The sequence below is a fragment of the Myotis myotis genome, unplaced genomic scaffold (assembly GCF_014108235.1).
Source record: "Myotis myotis isolate mMyoMyo1 unplaced genomic scaffold, mMyoMyo1.p scaffold_m19_p_4, whole genome shotgun sequence".
NCBI classification, from domain to species: Eukaryota; Metazoa; Chordata; class Mammalia; order Chiroptera; family Vespertilionidae; genus Myotis; species Myotis myotis.
The window spans coordinates 10,609,270-10,626,586 of record NW_023416346.1 but is presented as its reverse complement, the minus strand read 5'-3'; the positions used below and the strand labels follow the sequence as shown (position 1 = coordinate 10,626,586).

Sequence of the window (17,317 nt, the reverse complement as noted above, 5' to 3'; positions counted from 1 at the left end):
ACAGGTGATATGACTTAATAGAAAGTAAACAGACTTTGGAATCAGAACTAAGTTCAATTTATATTTCTGTAGCTTACCAACTCTACAAACTTTGGGAAAATCTTTTAACTTTTCTGATTCTCAATTTACATAGGAATAAATGAGATATTGAATGTAAAGTAAGTGAACATATTTAATAACTAAAAGTGATTAATACAGCTCAGCTGGTGTGGCTCAGTGGTTGAGCATAGATCTATGAACCAAGAGGTTACCAGTTTGATTCCTGGTCAGGGCACGTCTGGATTTTGGGCTTGATCCCCAATACGGGGTGTGCAGGAGGCTGCCGATTGATCAGTATTTCTCTCTTACCGATGTTTCTATATCTCTATCCCTCTCCCTTCCCTCTCTCTAAAATCAATAAAATAAAATAAAAATTTAAAAAAGAACAGTACCTTGCAGCTGGAAAGCTTCTTTGACTGTCAAAGGAACCCCAAGGAAGGGCCATTTCTTTTCCAGGGTGGCATCATCTTCTACCTCCTCTGCAAGCTTTTTATCTACATCCTGAGCCTCCTTCTTAGCTGCCTCAAACCTAGAAAAAATGGAACAGAGCTACATAAAGCTGTGGACCTTGAGAAAGAATATACTTCTAAGAAAGGCTCCTGATGGCTAACAGCTCAAATTTGAAAAACAGAGCTTAGCAGCCATTTCTACACAGGAGCCTCTCATGCAAACTGCACTTTACAGAGAAACCTGCACTGAACTACTGCCTCTGCGCTAGACTGCCTTCCTGCACTGTGTTTCTGCCACCTGAGCAAGCCCTTATGGAGAAGTTCCTGGAATCCTATTTCAACCAATAGGACAGAGGCTTTCCCTGTACAGAGCTGTGCAGTTATATCCTCATCAGTATCTTCACCAACTAATCAGAGAGGCTCCATTCTGACCAATCAGGATAGTGCTTTTTGGACCAGTCTAACTGGGAAGATTATAGTCAGAGTCTATTTCAATCAAAAAATCTAAATAAGCATAACCATTTATAACCATAGATTTTTCTGCATATATAGAGCTAGGTCCAAGGTAAATTCATTAGCATTTGTCAAGCGAAGTCAAATACCCCAGGGTATTACACATACCTATAGGCATCTGGCCACAATTTTGGCCTTTGAGACATGAAATATGACAACCATCTTATAACAATCAGAAGATCTAGCCTGAAAATAAGTCTGACAATCCAGGATATCCAAGGCAAAGGACTGAATACATAAGTTATTGATGATATTTTTCAGTTGCTGAGTTAAGTATGTGGCTAACTACCTAAGGACTTCCTATTTAATGGCATAATATATTTTCCTTATTGTTTTCAGTCCTTTTGAGTTGAGTTTTCTGTTATTTGCAGTGAAAAGCGTCTAAACCAGTGGTTCTCAACCTTCCTAATGCTGTGACCCTTTAATACAGTTCCTCATGTTGTGGTGATCTCCAATCATAAAATTATTTTTGTTGCTACTTCATAACTGTAATTTTGCTACAGTTATGAATCGTCATGTAAATATCTGATATGCAGGATGTATTTTCATTGTTCGCGACCCACAGGTTGAGAACCGCTGGAACTAACAGAGTTGGCAGGGCACTTTTAATTGGGTGGTAGTGACAGAAGCTAGATTTCAGTGTCAGTGTAAATAGGAGGTAAAGACTCAGAGAAAATAATTGTTGACTACATTTTGCAGACGCTTGCTTATGTGAGAAAAATAAGAGCATTATGATAGCCAGTTAGGTACAGCAAGAGATTCATCTGAAAATATTATAATCCGCTCAGCCATCATGGCTCACTGGTTGAGTGTCGACCTATGAATCAGGAAGTCATGGTTCAATTTCCAGTCAGGGCGCATGCCGGGATTGCAGGCCTGATCCCCAGTGTGGGGCGCACAGGAGGCAGCCAATCAATGATTCTTTCTCATCATCGATGTTTCTATCTCTCTCTCCCTCTTCTTCCCTCTCTGAAATCAATAAAAATATATTTTTTAAAAATGAAAATATTATAATCTGGCTACTAAGAATACACAGAATTTGGCCACTTAAAGGCACTCTATTAGAGTGGTCAGGATCCAGACTTTAGAGACATGCTTACCTGGGATGGTTATGTGACCTTCCAAGTAACAATTCCTTAACTCTCCATTTCACCACCTATCCTATATAGTGAAAGCCTAATATGCAAATTGACCAAACGGCTGGCAGAACAACCGGCTGCTATGATGTGCACTGACCACCAGGGGGCAGATGTTCAATGCAGGAGCTACCCCAGCCCACAGGCCCCAGGCCAGCCAAGGCAGGTACCAGCGGGGGGCCCTGATTGCCCCGCCAGTCACCCCACAGAGGGAGGCGACCTGCAGCAGCGGCAGGGGGCGGGACTGGCGAGCGGGCAGTGCCAGGCTGGCCAAGGAGGGTGCCAGCGGGGACCCCCGATCGCCCCGCTGGTCGCCCCACAGATCATCCCTGATCGCTGACCAGGCCTAGGGATCCTACCCGTGCACAAATTTTGTGTACCGGGCATCTAGTAAAACAGTAAGACCTACATGATTTGCCAATGCATAAAATACAGTGCCGAGCACACAGAAGCCACTCAATAAAAGGAGGCTATTACTGTCATCATTACAAATATCATCAAGTTCTCCTGACAGTCAACAAAATCTGTCAGGAAAGTCAAAGGATTAGGGTTTTAGCAGACTAAATCAAAGCCAAATTGCCCACATCACAGAATTCAGAGAATCGGCAATATAAAGTTTAGGAAATAGGCTGCAAGCCTTTATATCAGAAAGAAACAATGAGAAGAACTTCAGCAGGTATTTATTCAACATGTCTTACGAGTATGATATTATCGGCACCATTTACTGGCAGCCTATTTGCTGGTGGTGAGACACGGTTCCTGGGACACTTGACACCTAGGAATTTCCCAGCCAGTTAGCACAGCGCGGTCAGATTCCTAAGTCCTATTCCTTCCAAGTCTAGAGCAGAGGCCTTTCCAAAGGCCTTAAAAGCCCTGTTGTTAATGCTGCCCAAACTTAAGCCACACATAATCAGCAAATGCAGAGAACACTAAGAGAAGGTTGTATGGGTAGAAAGGAAACTAGCTACCGTTACACATGGGCTCAGGGCCACAGGCAGCACTAAACTTCTGACACCAAAGAAAGCCCTGTAATTTTAGCCTATCTACAAGCAGGTGCCCGAGAAGAAAAGAATCCTTACCCCGCCTCTGTAGAGACAGACTGAGAACACGTCCAAAGGGAGGCTGCGACACCAGAATGATACATGGGCTAGACAGTGTGGTGAGTGAAAGACTTTACTGAGGTCTGAGAGGCCTTTTAAAAAAATATGTTTTTACAATGGAATACTATGCTGCTATAAAAAGGAAGGAACTCCTACCATTTGCAACAGCATGGATGGACCTGGACAGCATTATGCTAAGTGAAATAAGCCAGTCAGAGAAAGATAAATATCACATGATCTCACTCTTTGTGGAATATAATGAACAACATAAACTGATGAACAAAAACAGATCCAGAGACAGAGAAGCATCGATCAGATGCTCAAACCTCAGAGGGAAGGCAGGGGAGGGTGGGGGTAAGGAGGTGAGATCAACCAAAGGACTTGTATAGCATGCATATAAGCATAACCAATGGACACAGACACCAGGGGGGTGAGGGTATGAACGGGGGGGCGGGTAGTATAGGGGAGGATAAGGACACATATGTAATACCTTAATCAAGAAAGAAAATAAAAATATGTTTTTATTGATTTGAGACAGAGAGAAAAGAAAGGTGAGGGAGAGAGAGAGAAACATTGATGACCGAGGCACATGGATCGGCTGCCTCCTGCATACCCCCCCACTGGGGATTGAGCCAGCAACCTGGGCATGTGCCCTGCCTGGCGATCAAACCGGTGACCTCTCAGTGCATGGGACATCACTCAACCAACTGAGCCACACCGGCTAGAGCTGAGAGGCCTTTTTAATACTATATATCCTGCCTGCTCCCAGTGGTCTCATGAGAGCAGGGTCCAGGAGAGCAAACTCCAAGGATGATTCGACCCTCATGCTCTGGTGAAAAGCTGTACAGCCACTTCACCTCTATAGCAGAAGCTACACAGACTGCCATCATTATCTGGTTTACTTGTATTCATTTTTCAGAATTTTGTTTTTACATCACTTCCTCCAGAAAGCCTTCCCTGACACCTCTCCAGGCCTGGATAGGTATACCTCCTCCACCCACAGTATTCTCTTTCTTACAGAGCCTTAGCTCCACTGTGCTGTAAACAATAGCTATTTGTATGTTTCAACCACCAGACTAGGAGTTAAAAGAGGCCAGGGCCTGTGTTTTGTTCACCTTTATACCTTCCAATACCTACCACAGTGTCAGGCCCATAGTAGGCATTGAACAAATGTCCAGTGGGTGAGACAATTAAGGTCACAACTAGAGGCCCAGTGCACAAAATTCATGCACTGAGGGGGGGGGGGAGTCCCTCAGACTGGCCTGCATTCTCTCGCAGTCCAGGACCCCTCAGGGGCTTGCTGCTCTTTACCACTCCACTCACTCACTGCTCCTTAGTGCTGCCGCAGAGGTGAGAGAGGCTCCTGCCACTGCCACTATACTCATCAGCCGTGAGCCCAGCTTCTGGCTGAGCAGCGCTACCCCTGTGGGAGCGCACTGACCACTAGGAGGCAGCTTCTGCATTGGGTGTCTGCCCCCTGGTGGTCAGTGCATGTCATAGCGACTGGTTGTTCCACAGTTCGGTCAATTTGCATATTAGGGTTTTATTATATAGGATGGCAATGCAACTCTGAATCAAGCATTCTATACCCCCACTTTATGATGAAACTGGGAAAACTCAGGGTTGTTGGTGTGTTGTTTTTCTGCTAACTAATGCTCTCTTAGAGCCTCAATTACAGGGTGCTATAGACTGAAAGGCAAGGAAAGAGGTGAAGGGGTTTGCTTCTTCCAGTTTGTTTGTTGTTCCTAATAACCCTGTCCCAACAACAGCCTTTCATCTAGACCAGGGGTGGGGAACCTTTATTCTGCCAAGGGACATTTGGCTATTACATCATTCAAGGGCCATACAAAATTATCAACTTAAAAATTAGCCTGCTATATTTGGTCAAACATCTCATTAATTCATCCCTAATGCCTTGGCAGGGCTAAACCAAATGATTTCACAGGCCTTATCGGATGTTCCCCACCCCTGATCTAGGCAAATCTAGTTAGTTCGAGCTTCCTATTTCTTTCCACACTCTAGAACCAGTCTCACTGTACCCACTCCGAAGTACCAGTATCAGGCGGCTGCCCCTCAGAGGTTTCCTCTTTAAGCTTCTGAGGCAGCAGCAGCTAGGCAGCACCCTCCCCTCCCCATGTGTGTCTAGGTCAGGGGTGGGCAAACTTTTTGACTCGAGGGCCACAATGGGTTCTTAAACTGGACCGGAGGGCCGGAACAAAAGCATGGATGGAGTGTTTGTGTGAACTAATATAAATTCAAAGTAAACATCATTACATAAAAGGGTACGGTCTTTTTTTTTTTTTAGTTTTATTTATTTCAAATGGGCCGGATCCGGCCCGCGGGCCGTAGTTTGCCCACGGCTGGTCTAGGTCCTAGCTCTGCAGGAATCTTTTTTGACTTTCTTAATTCTGATAATGCCATTTTTTCCCTTTGTCCTCTCAGATCTAAGGGTGGTAGTTATTTCCTACATTCGTTATCTCTGTGTTGCTCCAGGGCTACACTCTTGAGTTTTTTCATTCCTTAAAAACCTATTTCGACAATTCTGTATATGTTTTCAGAATAGTGTGGTTCTGGACCCTGAATGAAACAAAAAATGGTGAGAGCACAATGTGTTCTGGGGGCTCAGAAGCAGACTCTTCACAAAGGCTGAGATGATTCAATAAAGTGAAATTGAGATGTGAGCTGAGTGAGTTCTTGGAAAATAATTCAGCCAAATATAGAAGAGATAAGGAGAGGGGAAGAATACCAGGCAGAAGGAACGACATATACAAAGTTAGGGAGATCAGAGAGAGAGAGCACAATGGGTCAGGGGACATGGAGTAGTTCAGTAGCTAGGGAATAGGATATGAAGAAACAGGAAATGCCTGGTGTCACAGGAAATAAGGAAGAGCCATTAAAACTTGTTGACTAATTGAAGTGGGCAGATCATCTTTGGAAAGGAGGGGAGAGCCAAGGGTTACACCCAGGTGTCTTGTTTGTGTGACTAGGCGGAAGAACAGGTTTGGGAGAAGTTGATAAAGTGGTAAACATTTTCTGATTAGTCTTTCAAGAGTAGAAAGAAGCTAGGAACCAGCAGATTTAGAGTCCATATTTTCTGCTGCTACTATATTTCGTAGCTGTGTGACTTTAATCACTGAACTGCCTTGAGAGTCAGTTTAGTGTCAAGTAAACAGGGGGATAGCAATACAGTAAAACTGTGTATAATCATGAGGACAGTTCCATTTATGGAGCTCCTATTATATTAACCACCATAACAATACCAATAGCTAATGCTAATTGATTGATGTAAGGGCCAGTGCTGCATGCTTTACATATATTTTTCATTTAAAAATGTTTATCAATTTTGAGAGAGAGAAAGGAAGGGAGAGGGAGAGAAAGAGAAAAACATCGAAGTAAGAAAGAAACATCCATCGGTTGCTTCTTGCACGCACCCCGAACCCATAACCTGCCCCAACCAGGAAGTGAACTTATGGGAGTTACTCTCAATCAACTGAGCCACATAGGCCAGGGCCATATATTTTTCATTTTGCCAATACTTTAATTACAAATACAATAGAAACATAATTAACACAGTGAAGCCATTTGGGTATACTTTAAGGGAGGCAGGAAAACCACTGATGTTACACATAGAATGACTAAACTTACTAAAATTATTTCTCAATCCACCCATGGCTTCTCTCTCTCCAAATCTTCAATCCTTTCACAGCTACTGCCCTGCCCCACTCTCCCTACCCCCATCAGCAGCCTCTCCATTCTCCTATGTGTAGGCCCTCCTATGTGTGTAGGCCCACCCATCATTTTCAATGAGGACAGAAATTTAATTCTCCCTCAGATCTTTATTAGTATTCTCACACACAAAAACAAGTTCTACAACATAAGACCTCCCTCCTTATGACTCACACTCCTTAAAATAGAAAAATAAAAGTAACAGAATTTCCTTTTCTCAAATATTTAAAGATATAGTCAACAAATGAACCGCAAATTACATTTCAAATAAAAACCCAATGCAGAATCTGGGGAAACACCTATGGGATGAGGAGCTGCTAAAAGTGTTGGGAGGATGGTACCAGTGTAGAGCTGGTCCATAGAAAAAGGAAGGGGACAAGGTAGAATGGAACATACAGACACTCTGTACTTCTGTTTCTGTGAGTTTTGGCACCAGATGTCTACATATTTGGATCATGGCTCTATTACATACTACCTGTATGACACTAGGCAAGTTACTTAAATTGTCTGGGTCACACTTTTCACATTTACAACACAGCAAATGTATTTTATGGAAAAGCTTTTGAAATTATTAAATTCAAAATGTATAAAGTACCCCGGCCAGTGTGGCTCAGTGGTTGAGCATCAGCCTACGAACCAGGAGGTTATGGTTCGATTCCTGGTCAGGGCACATGCCTGGGTTGTGGGCTCAGTCCCCAGTGCGGGGTGTGCAAGAGGCAGCAGATCAATGATTCTTTCTCATCACTGATGCTTCTATCTTTCTTTCCCTCTCTCTTCCTTTCTGAAATCAATAAAAATATATTGAGTCCATTCTTTATAAAAATTCCCAAAAAATGTATAAAGTAACTATAAAGCATAATCTATTTCATGTAGCATTGTATTTCATAAAAATATTTTAAATATTTATAATTTCATAATACTGGTTTTCATTTTATTTACATGTACAGTAACTGTCAAGTGATATTTTTCAATTTTTGTAGTAATATAAGCTTTTATTTAAAAATAATTGACTTAAGTGATGCAATTTAATAAGTATATTAATTCACAATAGAGTTGCTATGCCAGCAAGACAAAAATCTTGAAGGTGCTATATGAATAAAATCTGGAAAATGCCGCTCTAGATCATGGTATGATAAGAACTGTGCTGTGTAGGATGCCACTGGAAAACAAATCCAAATTTTGTCCCTGTAATACTTCACAGCTCCCTGGAAGAGTTACTTAGTAACTGAGACACAGAAATCACATACATAATATCTTTTAAAAATACCGTCTACTATACTAAATCCACATTGGAATGTGTAGTAGTAGTGGAGTATTCTCTGTATTAGAGTTGCTACCAAAAACAAATTATTCCAATAAGCACTCAGTGATGCCTACCAAGTTCAGGCCTTGTTCTGGGTGATGAATATGTAAAAACCAACAAAATGTATTCTTTGTCATCAAAGATCTTAAAGTCACTGGGAGGTGAGAGGAAGCAGTCAGAAACATAAAAGCTCAACAAAGGCAAGAAGTGTTGCATTATAAGTTAGGGTAGGTCCCAGTGAGAAACCAAAGGAAGGACAGAGAGGAAGAGGAGTCCAGGAAATATGCCAAGATGGCATGGCCACAGAAACAGGACAAAAACCATGACAGAGCAAAAATGCTCACCTGTACTTGACAATTCCATTGATCAATGGGTTCACATCCACGATTCTGTTGATATAAGCCTGAATGACATCTATGCATTTCACCTGCAAAATACAATAATTTATTTAACAGGTGTTTATTTGAAGAAGTATTTATACACCCAACAAGCACTTTTTATTTAGGACCTCTTCAATGAATTATCCAGTCCAGTCCATTGTGAGGAGGTAAAAGATGTCTACTTTGAAGCTAAAAAGTCACACATATGCCAGTATTAGAAGGCTCTGAACAATGGGTAGGGTAAAAGATATAAGCTCCCCTGTAAGTAAATAGAAATTGGAGTCCAGAGATATGATGTATATATACTCAACTAGCAAATATTTTTCTAGTAAATAACTAGTATAACAATAGATACCATTTTATAGCAATACCCTGAAATTTAACATTATACATCACCTTTGCAAAATCTAGGAGTTGGGGAGTGGAGACAAAGCACATTAAAGCACAGTTTCCAGATAAAATAAAGGACACCAAGTTAAACTTTAATTTCAGATGAATAGCGAATAATTTTTAAGTAGGTTCTAAATATTGCATGGGGATAATTTTACTAAAAATTATTCATTACTTATTTGAAATTAAAATTAAACTGAGTGTCCTGTATTCTATTTTGCTAAATCTGGCAACCCTAGGCAAAGGGTCTTAGTTTAGGAATATGAGGAGAGGTAAGACAAGTAAAACACCTGGGAGGGAGTTCTTAAGGATTAGCATTTATCTATTACTAGAAGCCTGGTGCACAAAATCTGTGCATGTGTGTGGGAGTGTCCCTCAGCCCAGCCTGCACCCTCTCCAACCTGGGACCCCACAGGGATCGGGCCTAAACAGGCAGTCGGAATCCCTCTCACAATCTGGGACTGCTGGCTCCCAACCACTTGCCTGCCTGCCTGATTGCCCCTCACCGCTTCTGCCTGCCAGCCTGATCACCCCCTAACCACTCCCCTGCCAGCCTGATCGATGCCTAACTGCTCCCTTGCTGGCCCAATCACCCCCAACTGCCCTCCCCTGCTGGCCAAATCACCCCCAACTGCCCTCCCCTGCCGGCCCAGTCACCCCCAACTGCCCTCCCCTGCCGGCCTGTTTACCCACAACTGCCCTCCCCTGCCAGCCATCTTGTGATGATGTGGGGGCGGCCATCTTGTGACAATGTAGGGTGGCCATCTTGTGACAACATGAAGGCGTAGTTGTGTGAGGGCGCGAGGGCCACCTAGGCTTTTATTAGTATAGATATACAATTATAGTTTTAATGGTAACTTTTACACATGGGACAATAAGCATTAAGAAATTAAAAAGCAAACTAGAACTCCCAAATAAACAGGAAAGAAAAGGAAAAAGAAACTAGATCAAGCCAGAAAAAAGTAAGGAAAGGGAAGTGAGAGAGTAGGTACAATAAATCATAAACATTATATCAAATGGAAGGAATTAAGCAAATTACAGCATAATAAGTGAGGACTGAATTCCTCTATCAAAGAGCAGAGACATCAAATCTGTGGGTTGTTTTTTTTTTAAAGCTCAACTCAGCTATACATTGTTTACAAGACATTCACCTGGTACAAACCGACAATGAAAGTTTAAAAATAAAAGAATAGGCAAAGATATATGAGATAAATGTAAACAAGAAAGCACATGTGATTCCATTAATATCAGATAAAGCAAATTTCAACACTGAAACATGAAATATTTACAATCCATTAAAATGATATAACAGTAATATACTTTTTTGTATTAAAAAGCAGGCAAACATATAGAGCATAAACTCCTAAAATATAAAGAGAGCTTGACCAGAAATACAAGTATAGTAACAGATAATATAGCTTTTTCAGAAATTGACAAATTAAGTAGTCAAAAATAAGCTTATATCTAGGAATTTAATAATATAGGCAATATGTTCAAGGACATAGAGAGAACTTTTATTCCATCAAAAAGAAATCCTCTTTTTGTTCATGAATCATGAACAAAAAAATGATAATGTATTTATCTAAGAAAATCTTAAGTCACAAAAATTAGTAAGAGTTCCTATCAATTAAATCAATCATCATAAACCAGTAATTCTAGAAAACCAAAATAAGAAAAAGAAATTTTAAGGCTTAACTATTTCAAAACACACTCTTCCACATAACCAATGGGTCCAAGAGATAAACAAAATTAAAATAGGAAACTATACAGAAATTCACAAAAAGAGGAACATTTCTTATCAAAACCTACAGAATACAGCTAAAGCTGTTGTAAATGTTTTCTTCATAAAAATAATAAGACATAAGCTAGCCAACGTAAAATAATAGGAAACTAAGTAAATTTAAAAAGTAAATAAAAAGATATGAAAAATTTAAAAAGTATGAGGAAATAAAGATAACCAGTGACCTCCTGGTACATGGGTCAACAAACGCTCAACCACTAAGCCACACCAGCCAGGCTCTTTATTAAGTATTGATTATATTAATGTAAATAGATAATATAAGCACGTTTCAAAATCTAAAGGCCCTTCCCACCCCGTCATCTAACATTCCTTCACAGTTCTCCCAGAATCAACTACTCTATCAGTTTTCATGCATTTTTCTAGAGAGAAACAGAGAGAGGGAAAGAGGGGGAGACAGGGAGAGAGAGAGGAAGAGGGAGGGAGGGGAGGAGGGAGGGAGAGAGCAAATGATTTTTTTCATATAGATTACAGCATATTATATAAATTGTTCCACACTTTGCACAGTTTGTTTATTTTTAATTCAACAATATGTCCTGGAACTCATTCCATATCTTGGACATAAAGAGTCACTTTATTTCTTTTTATTTGTTATATAATTTTCATACACACACACACACACACACACACACACACACTATAACAAATTTAATCAGAACCCCGATTTACAAATATTTGCTATTAAAAATAACAAGAGGCCCTAGCCGGTTTGGCTCAGTGGATAGAGCGTCCGCCTGTGGACCAAAGGGTCCAGGGTTTGATTCTGGTCAAGGGCATGTACCTTGGTTGCAGGCTCCTCCCCAGCCCGGGCCCTGGTCAGGGCTCATGCAGGAGGCAACCAATCGATGTGTTTCTCTCACATTGATATTTCTTTCTGTTTTTCCCTTTCTCTTCCACTCTCCCTAAAATTCAAAATATCCTCAGATGAGGATTAACAAAACAAAAAATAAAATAACATGAGGATATCCTCATTTACATATCATTAGGTGACTTCTGAGTGGGAATTATGTCTTTAAAACCTCATCACCGCCTGGATGGTGTTGCTCAGAGTTTGAGTGTTGATGCATGCACCAGGAGGTCGCTGGTTCAATTCCCAGTCAGGTTTCTGGCTCAATCCCCACCAGGGTGTGTGTGTAGGAGGCAGCTAATCGATATTTATGTTTTCCTCTCATCCTTGTTTCTCTCTCTCTCTCCCTCTCACTTTGTCTCTCTCTAAAATCAATAAAAACATATTAAAAAAACACCTCATCACCTTTGGGATCACCAACAAAATCAGACTTCCAAGTGTACAGAGACAATGACCCACTTCTGGATGGTGGCGACAGTGATAAGTTGATATCCTTTTGTGAGGTCTAATCTTGGAGGCCAACTGAGGTTGTGGAAGTTGAATAGTGGTAACCTGAATTCTGAAAAATGAAACAGAGACTATTTATGAATCGAAAGGCAAGCACATAGAGAGTTGACATTGACTCACAGGAAACTGACGATTCAGAGAGCTGATTAGCATGAAGTAACACAGCAATGGAATGGAATCAAATTGACCTAGCTTTATCACTTCTTAGCTGTATAGCATTGGACAAGTTACTAGAGAGCTCTAAACTTTGCTTCCCTTATCTGTAAGATGGTGATAATTAATTATGCAATCTCAAAAGGTTGTTATGAGAATACAATTTTTAAACATCTAAGCCAAATATTTATCTTAGCAGCGTAAGTGTAGGTAATGAGAATGGGTTTGATAAAACCAAAATAAAGTGGCAGGGACAAGAATACAAAACAAAACAAAACAAAACATCCCCCTATAAAAGGCTAGCATCCGTGGTTGTATTCCTGTTTCCTACTGAAAGATAAGACGGAAATCTATAAAATTATTTAACTTTTATGGAGCATGTGTTAATTGTTTCATAGCCATTATTCCATTAAAGTATCCAAACAACTTTATGAAGTAAGTACTATTTTATGACCATTTTACAAGTAAGGAAACTGAAGCTCAAAGGGGTTAAGTCACGTACCCAAGTCCTGATCCTTAGGGAGAAAAATAAAAGGCAAACCTTTGGCCTTCAGAGACACAAGGAAAACAGATTAGTGGCTTAATGACCTTTTCAAACCTGCAGTATTAGTATAAAGACTAAAGGAGACAATTGCCATCCCCATAGCAAAGCCAGGATAAGTAAAATAACAGGAAGAAACTTGAATTTTCTGACGAAGGTCTCAAGGCAAACCAGAACTTTATGACTTTCCTTTATCCAGTGTATAGAATGTACTCATTCATGTACGCCAGCACCAAAAGATAATATCTCAATGCGTGTAAGTACGTTTGAGTAAGTACATAGAGCCTATTGGAGCTAGTACTCTTAAAATAAATAGGCAACAGTGTCAAATCCCTCCTATTTACACTTTTATCTTGATCTTAGAGTAATTTCTTGCCTTTTAATATGAGAATTGAAGATAAAATACATAAAGTTCCTAGTATACAGTATGCACTATATAAATGATAACTATTATTATCCCATCTGGAACCCTAGATGTGACCAAAAAATGCAACTGAAACTGACCCAGTCTCAAATAAATAAAAAAATAGACAAAATCATCATGAATCTTTTTAATGGCTTCCTCCTAGTCCAGTGATGGCGAACCTATGACACGCGAACTCATTTTTTTGGTTGATTTTTCTTTGTTAAATGGCATTTAAATATATCAAATAAGTATCAAAAATATAAGCCTTTGTTTTACTATGGTTGCGAATATCAAAAAATTTCTCTATGTGACACGGCACCAGAGTTAAGTTAGGGTTTTTCAAAATGCTGACACGCCGAGCTCAAAAGGTTCGCCATCACTGTACCTAGTCTCTAGCAGTAGGACTGAAACGAGGCCAGCTTTCTCAAACATCAAATGGTCCAGGGCAGTTTTTCTCATTCTGGGACCTACTGACATTTTGGGACAGTTGATCCTTTGCTATGCAGTGGACTCTGCTGTGCATCGCAGTATGTTTAGCAGCATCCCTGGGCTCTACTCACTCAATGCAAAAGCACTTTCACCCAGTTGTGACAGCCCAAAATGTCAACAGATATTGTTACAGTCCCCTGGAGAGAACCACTGTGCTAGAAAAAGGAAGGAAATACCAAAGAAAGGGCAGAAGTTGTTAATATGGACATTGACAGAGGTAAAAATTTGGCGGGATTGAGGGAGAACTAGGACAAATAAGACTGTATCTTCTCCACTTCTTGCCTTCAGAACACTCTTACAGAAAACATATGTAGATAATATCTTCTCATAGGTAAGCATATCAATAATGATTACCCAATGATGGTAATAATAGTAAGACATTGTATTGTGCCAGGTGGTATTTTCAATAATTTTATATAATATGCCCTTAACCCTCACAATTCTTTTTTTTTTTTAATATATTTTATTGATTTTTTACAGAGAGGAAGGGAGAGAGATAGAGAGTCAGAAACATCGATGAGAGAGAAACATCGATCAGCTGCCTCCTGCACATCTCCTACTGGGGATGTGCCCGCAACCCAGGTACATGCCCTTGACCGGAATCGAACCTGGGACCTTTCAGTCCGCAGGCCGACGCTCTATCCACTGAGCCAAACCGGTTTCGGCCACAATTCTTTTTTTAAAATATATTTTTATTGATTTCAGAGAGGAAGGGAGAGGAAGAGAGAAATATTAACATCAATGATGTGAGGGAATCATTGATCGGAGTCGGACTGAGCCCGCAACCCAGGCATGTGCCCTTGACAGGAATGGAACCTAGGACCCTTTGGTCTGCAGGCCCACACTCTATCCCCTGAGCCAAAACGGCCAGGGCCCTCACAATTCTTTAAGGGAGATTCTATAATCAAGTCTATTTTTCTTGCAGAAAATCAGAGGCACAGAGAGGTTATGGGATGTTTCCAAGATGGCATTGCTAAATAGGAGAGCCAGGATTTCTCAACCCAGGCAGTCTGGCTCTGAGGTTGATCCTTCTAATCACTATCCTCCACCTCTACTTAGTTATGTGCCAGGGAGAACATATATAGGCAACAGAGGGTTAAGGTCATATTATGTAAAATTATTGAAAATACCACCTGGCACAATACAATGTCTTACTATTATTACCATCATTGGGTAATCATTATTGATATGCTTACCTATGAGAAGATATTATCTACATATATTTTCTATAAGAGTGTTCTGAAGGCAAGAAGTGGAGAAGATACAGTCTTATTTGCCCTAGTTCTCCCTCAATAATGCTTGAGGCGCATTATTTGCAATTGTCAGGGCAATCCTTGCCCAGGGTGCTAGAGCTATTGTCTTTCCTCTACATCTCACTCCCCGACAAAAGGTTAGGAGAGGAGAGAGGGAAAACGGCTGAATATGTCACTGAAAGGTTATCAGGAGTGTAAAAAGGCATTCTAGATTCTAGCAATAAAGCAAGGAGGAAAAACAGATGAGACAAGAGAGGGATAAAGATAAGAGGGGAATAAAGAAAGAACACTAGACTATAACCCAAGATCTCTAGGGCACTATTCATATGGCACAGAAAAAGATGGTCTTGCTTGCAATTGTTTGAGCTGCTCACATGCTTGCATTAAGCATCCCCACCAATTTTTGGGTATTTGTGCAAATCGTTTTACCTCGGGTTTCTCGTGTGTAAAATGGGTATATTACCTAGACAATTGTATCAGTGAACCGGAACATGCTTAAACAGCCCGCACGGCATTCGACATGAACTTATACACGGAATATATGGTTGCCACGGGCCTTACTATCCTGTGGCAGGTATACCCACAGCATGTACACGTTTTTTTAAATATAAAAATCCCTTGGGCCCCCCGCCAGGTGGCTTAGTTGGTCGGAGCGTCGCCCGCCCGTCCGGCAAAGATGGTTGCGGGTTCGATCCCTCGCCCCACCCCCATCTCCGTCCTGGCGTGCACGGGAGGCTACGGATGGATGTTTCTCTCACCTCTATATCTCTCTCTCTCCCAAATTAATTTAAATGGATAAATAAATATATCCTCGGGTGAGGATTTTTTTAAATCCCTTGAAGGAGAAGTATCACGTAGGGCGAGGGCGGGGGCGGGGGCGGGGGCGGGACCGGGGAACTCAAGAGGGGATGGCTTTTCCTCAGGATCATGTTGTAAACCGCACCTGACTTATCCCCCGCAACATTATTACACACAACCAGGGCGAACGGACACGGAGACACGCCAAGCGGCGCCTACAGAGCCCAACCGATGCCCAGGGCACACGCTCGGGGTAGAAACACTACAACTCCCAGAAGCCTCCGTTCCTCCCCAACCAAAGCCTCTCCTCCGCCGCCCCACCGAGAGTGGAAAGGAAATGTGTCCCCACAAAACCCCAACTCGTTACCACAACAACCGCCGCCGCGAAACGCCCAAGGATGGAGTTTCCCCCGAAAAGCCCGGTCGGCCCGGCCCCATTGGAATCGATCCGCGTCGGCCGCTCACCTTCCTCTGGCGGATCAGCTTGGCCAGCTGCACCCCCGACAGCAGCAGTAATGGTTCAGTCACAGGCGGTGCGGTCATCGAGCCGAACTTGGGGCCGCTGAAGGCTCGAGCGGCTTGGCCTATTAGGCCAATGAGAAAGCCCATCGCCTGCAGGAGCAGCAACTGGAGCCGGGCGGTGAACAGCTGCGCCATAACGGCTGGGATTCCGCCGGGTCCTAGTGCTGGACGGTCCCGTGCACCCTCGGCCAGAGGAGCCGGAGAGACTAAGCTAGGAAGTGTTTAGGAATCCTTTCATTTGTGACTCCGAGATCTACCCACAATTCCACAGGAGCCGATTTGTCATCACCTGCTGGGTTCTGGGCCAGGGATGGGGGCGGAGTAAAGTCCTCCTAGCAACTGGCTGAGTGTAACGCAATCCATTGTTAATGCGTGGGAGCCCAACCCAGAAAAGTGCGATAAAAGAACGAACACTGCCTTTGGAGTTGCCAGTTCGGCCACGAACTAACCTTGGCCAGTTTACACTACTCTCATGAAAAGTAGGAGTAATTACTCTTACATCAAAGAGTTATGGTAAACACTAGGTAATTCAATGGCACAATTCATGGCACATAGTATAAATGGTAGGTGTTAGTGATTTCGTTTTACCTGTGAAAAAAGTGTAAGTATGCCTTTGTATGTAAATAGTATGTTCAGCTAAATAACAAGAACCTCAGGAACATATTATCTATATCCATAGTATTTAATCTTGTAAAATCATAAACAGTACTGATAAATAAAATCATAAACAATACTGATAGATAAATTTTAAAAAATCTAGCCCACATCTCTCTCCAGATACTTGAATTCAGGGCCTGTTTGACATGTCTGTGTGAGTGTCTCACAGATCCAGCATATTTAACGTGTTCAAAACTCCTCATCTTCCCAAACCTGCTACTCGTGTAAATTCATAGGTGGCCTTTTCATCCACCCAGTCAGCCGTGCCAAAAATCTGGGAATCACCCCAGATCCTTCCTTTTCTCTCAGC

At 41.7% G+C, this 17,317-nt stretch overlaps 1 protein-coding gene across 1 annotated transcript in view; it reads right to left on the bottom strand.

The window, feature by feature from the left end:
- Positions 1–16,614, bottom strand: part of FAAH2 (fatty acid amide hydrolase 2) — a 47,936-nt gene extending 31,322 nt beyond the window's left edge. The window contains exons 1-3 of the mRNA XM_036304962.1: positions 16,294–16,614; positions 8,611–8,693; positions 432–568 (exon numbers count right to left, since the gene is read on the bottom strand). Coding sequence (XP_036160855.1) covers positions 432–568; positions 8,611–8,693; positions 16,294–16,485 — 412 coding nt within the window. The 5' untranslated portion in view covers positions 16,486–16,614. The remainder of the gene's footprint in view (positions 1–431; positions 569–8,610; positions 8,694–16,293) is intronic.
- Positions 16,615–17,317: the final 703 nt, after the last annotated feature.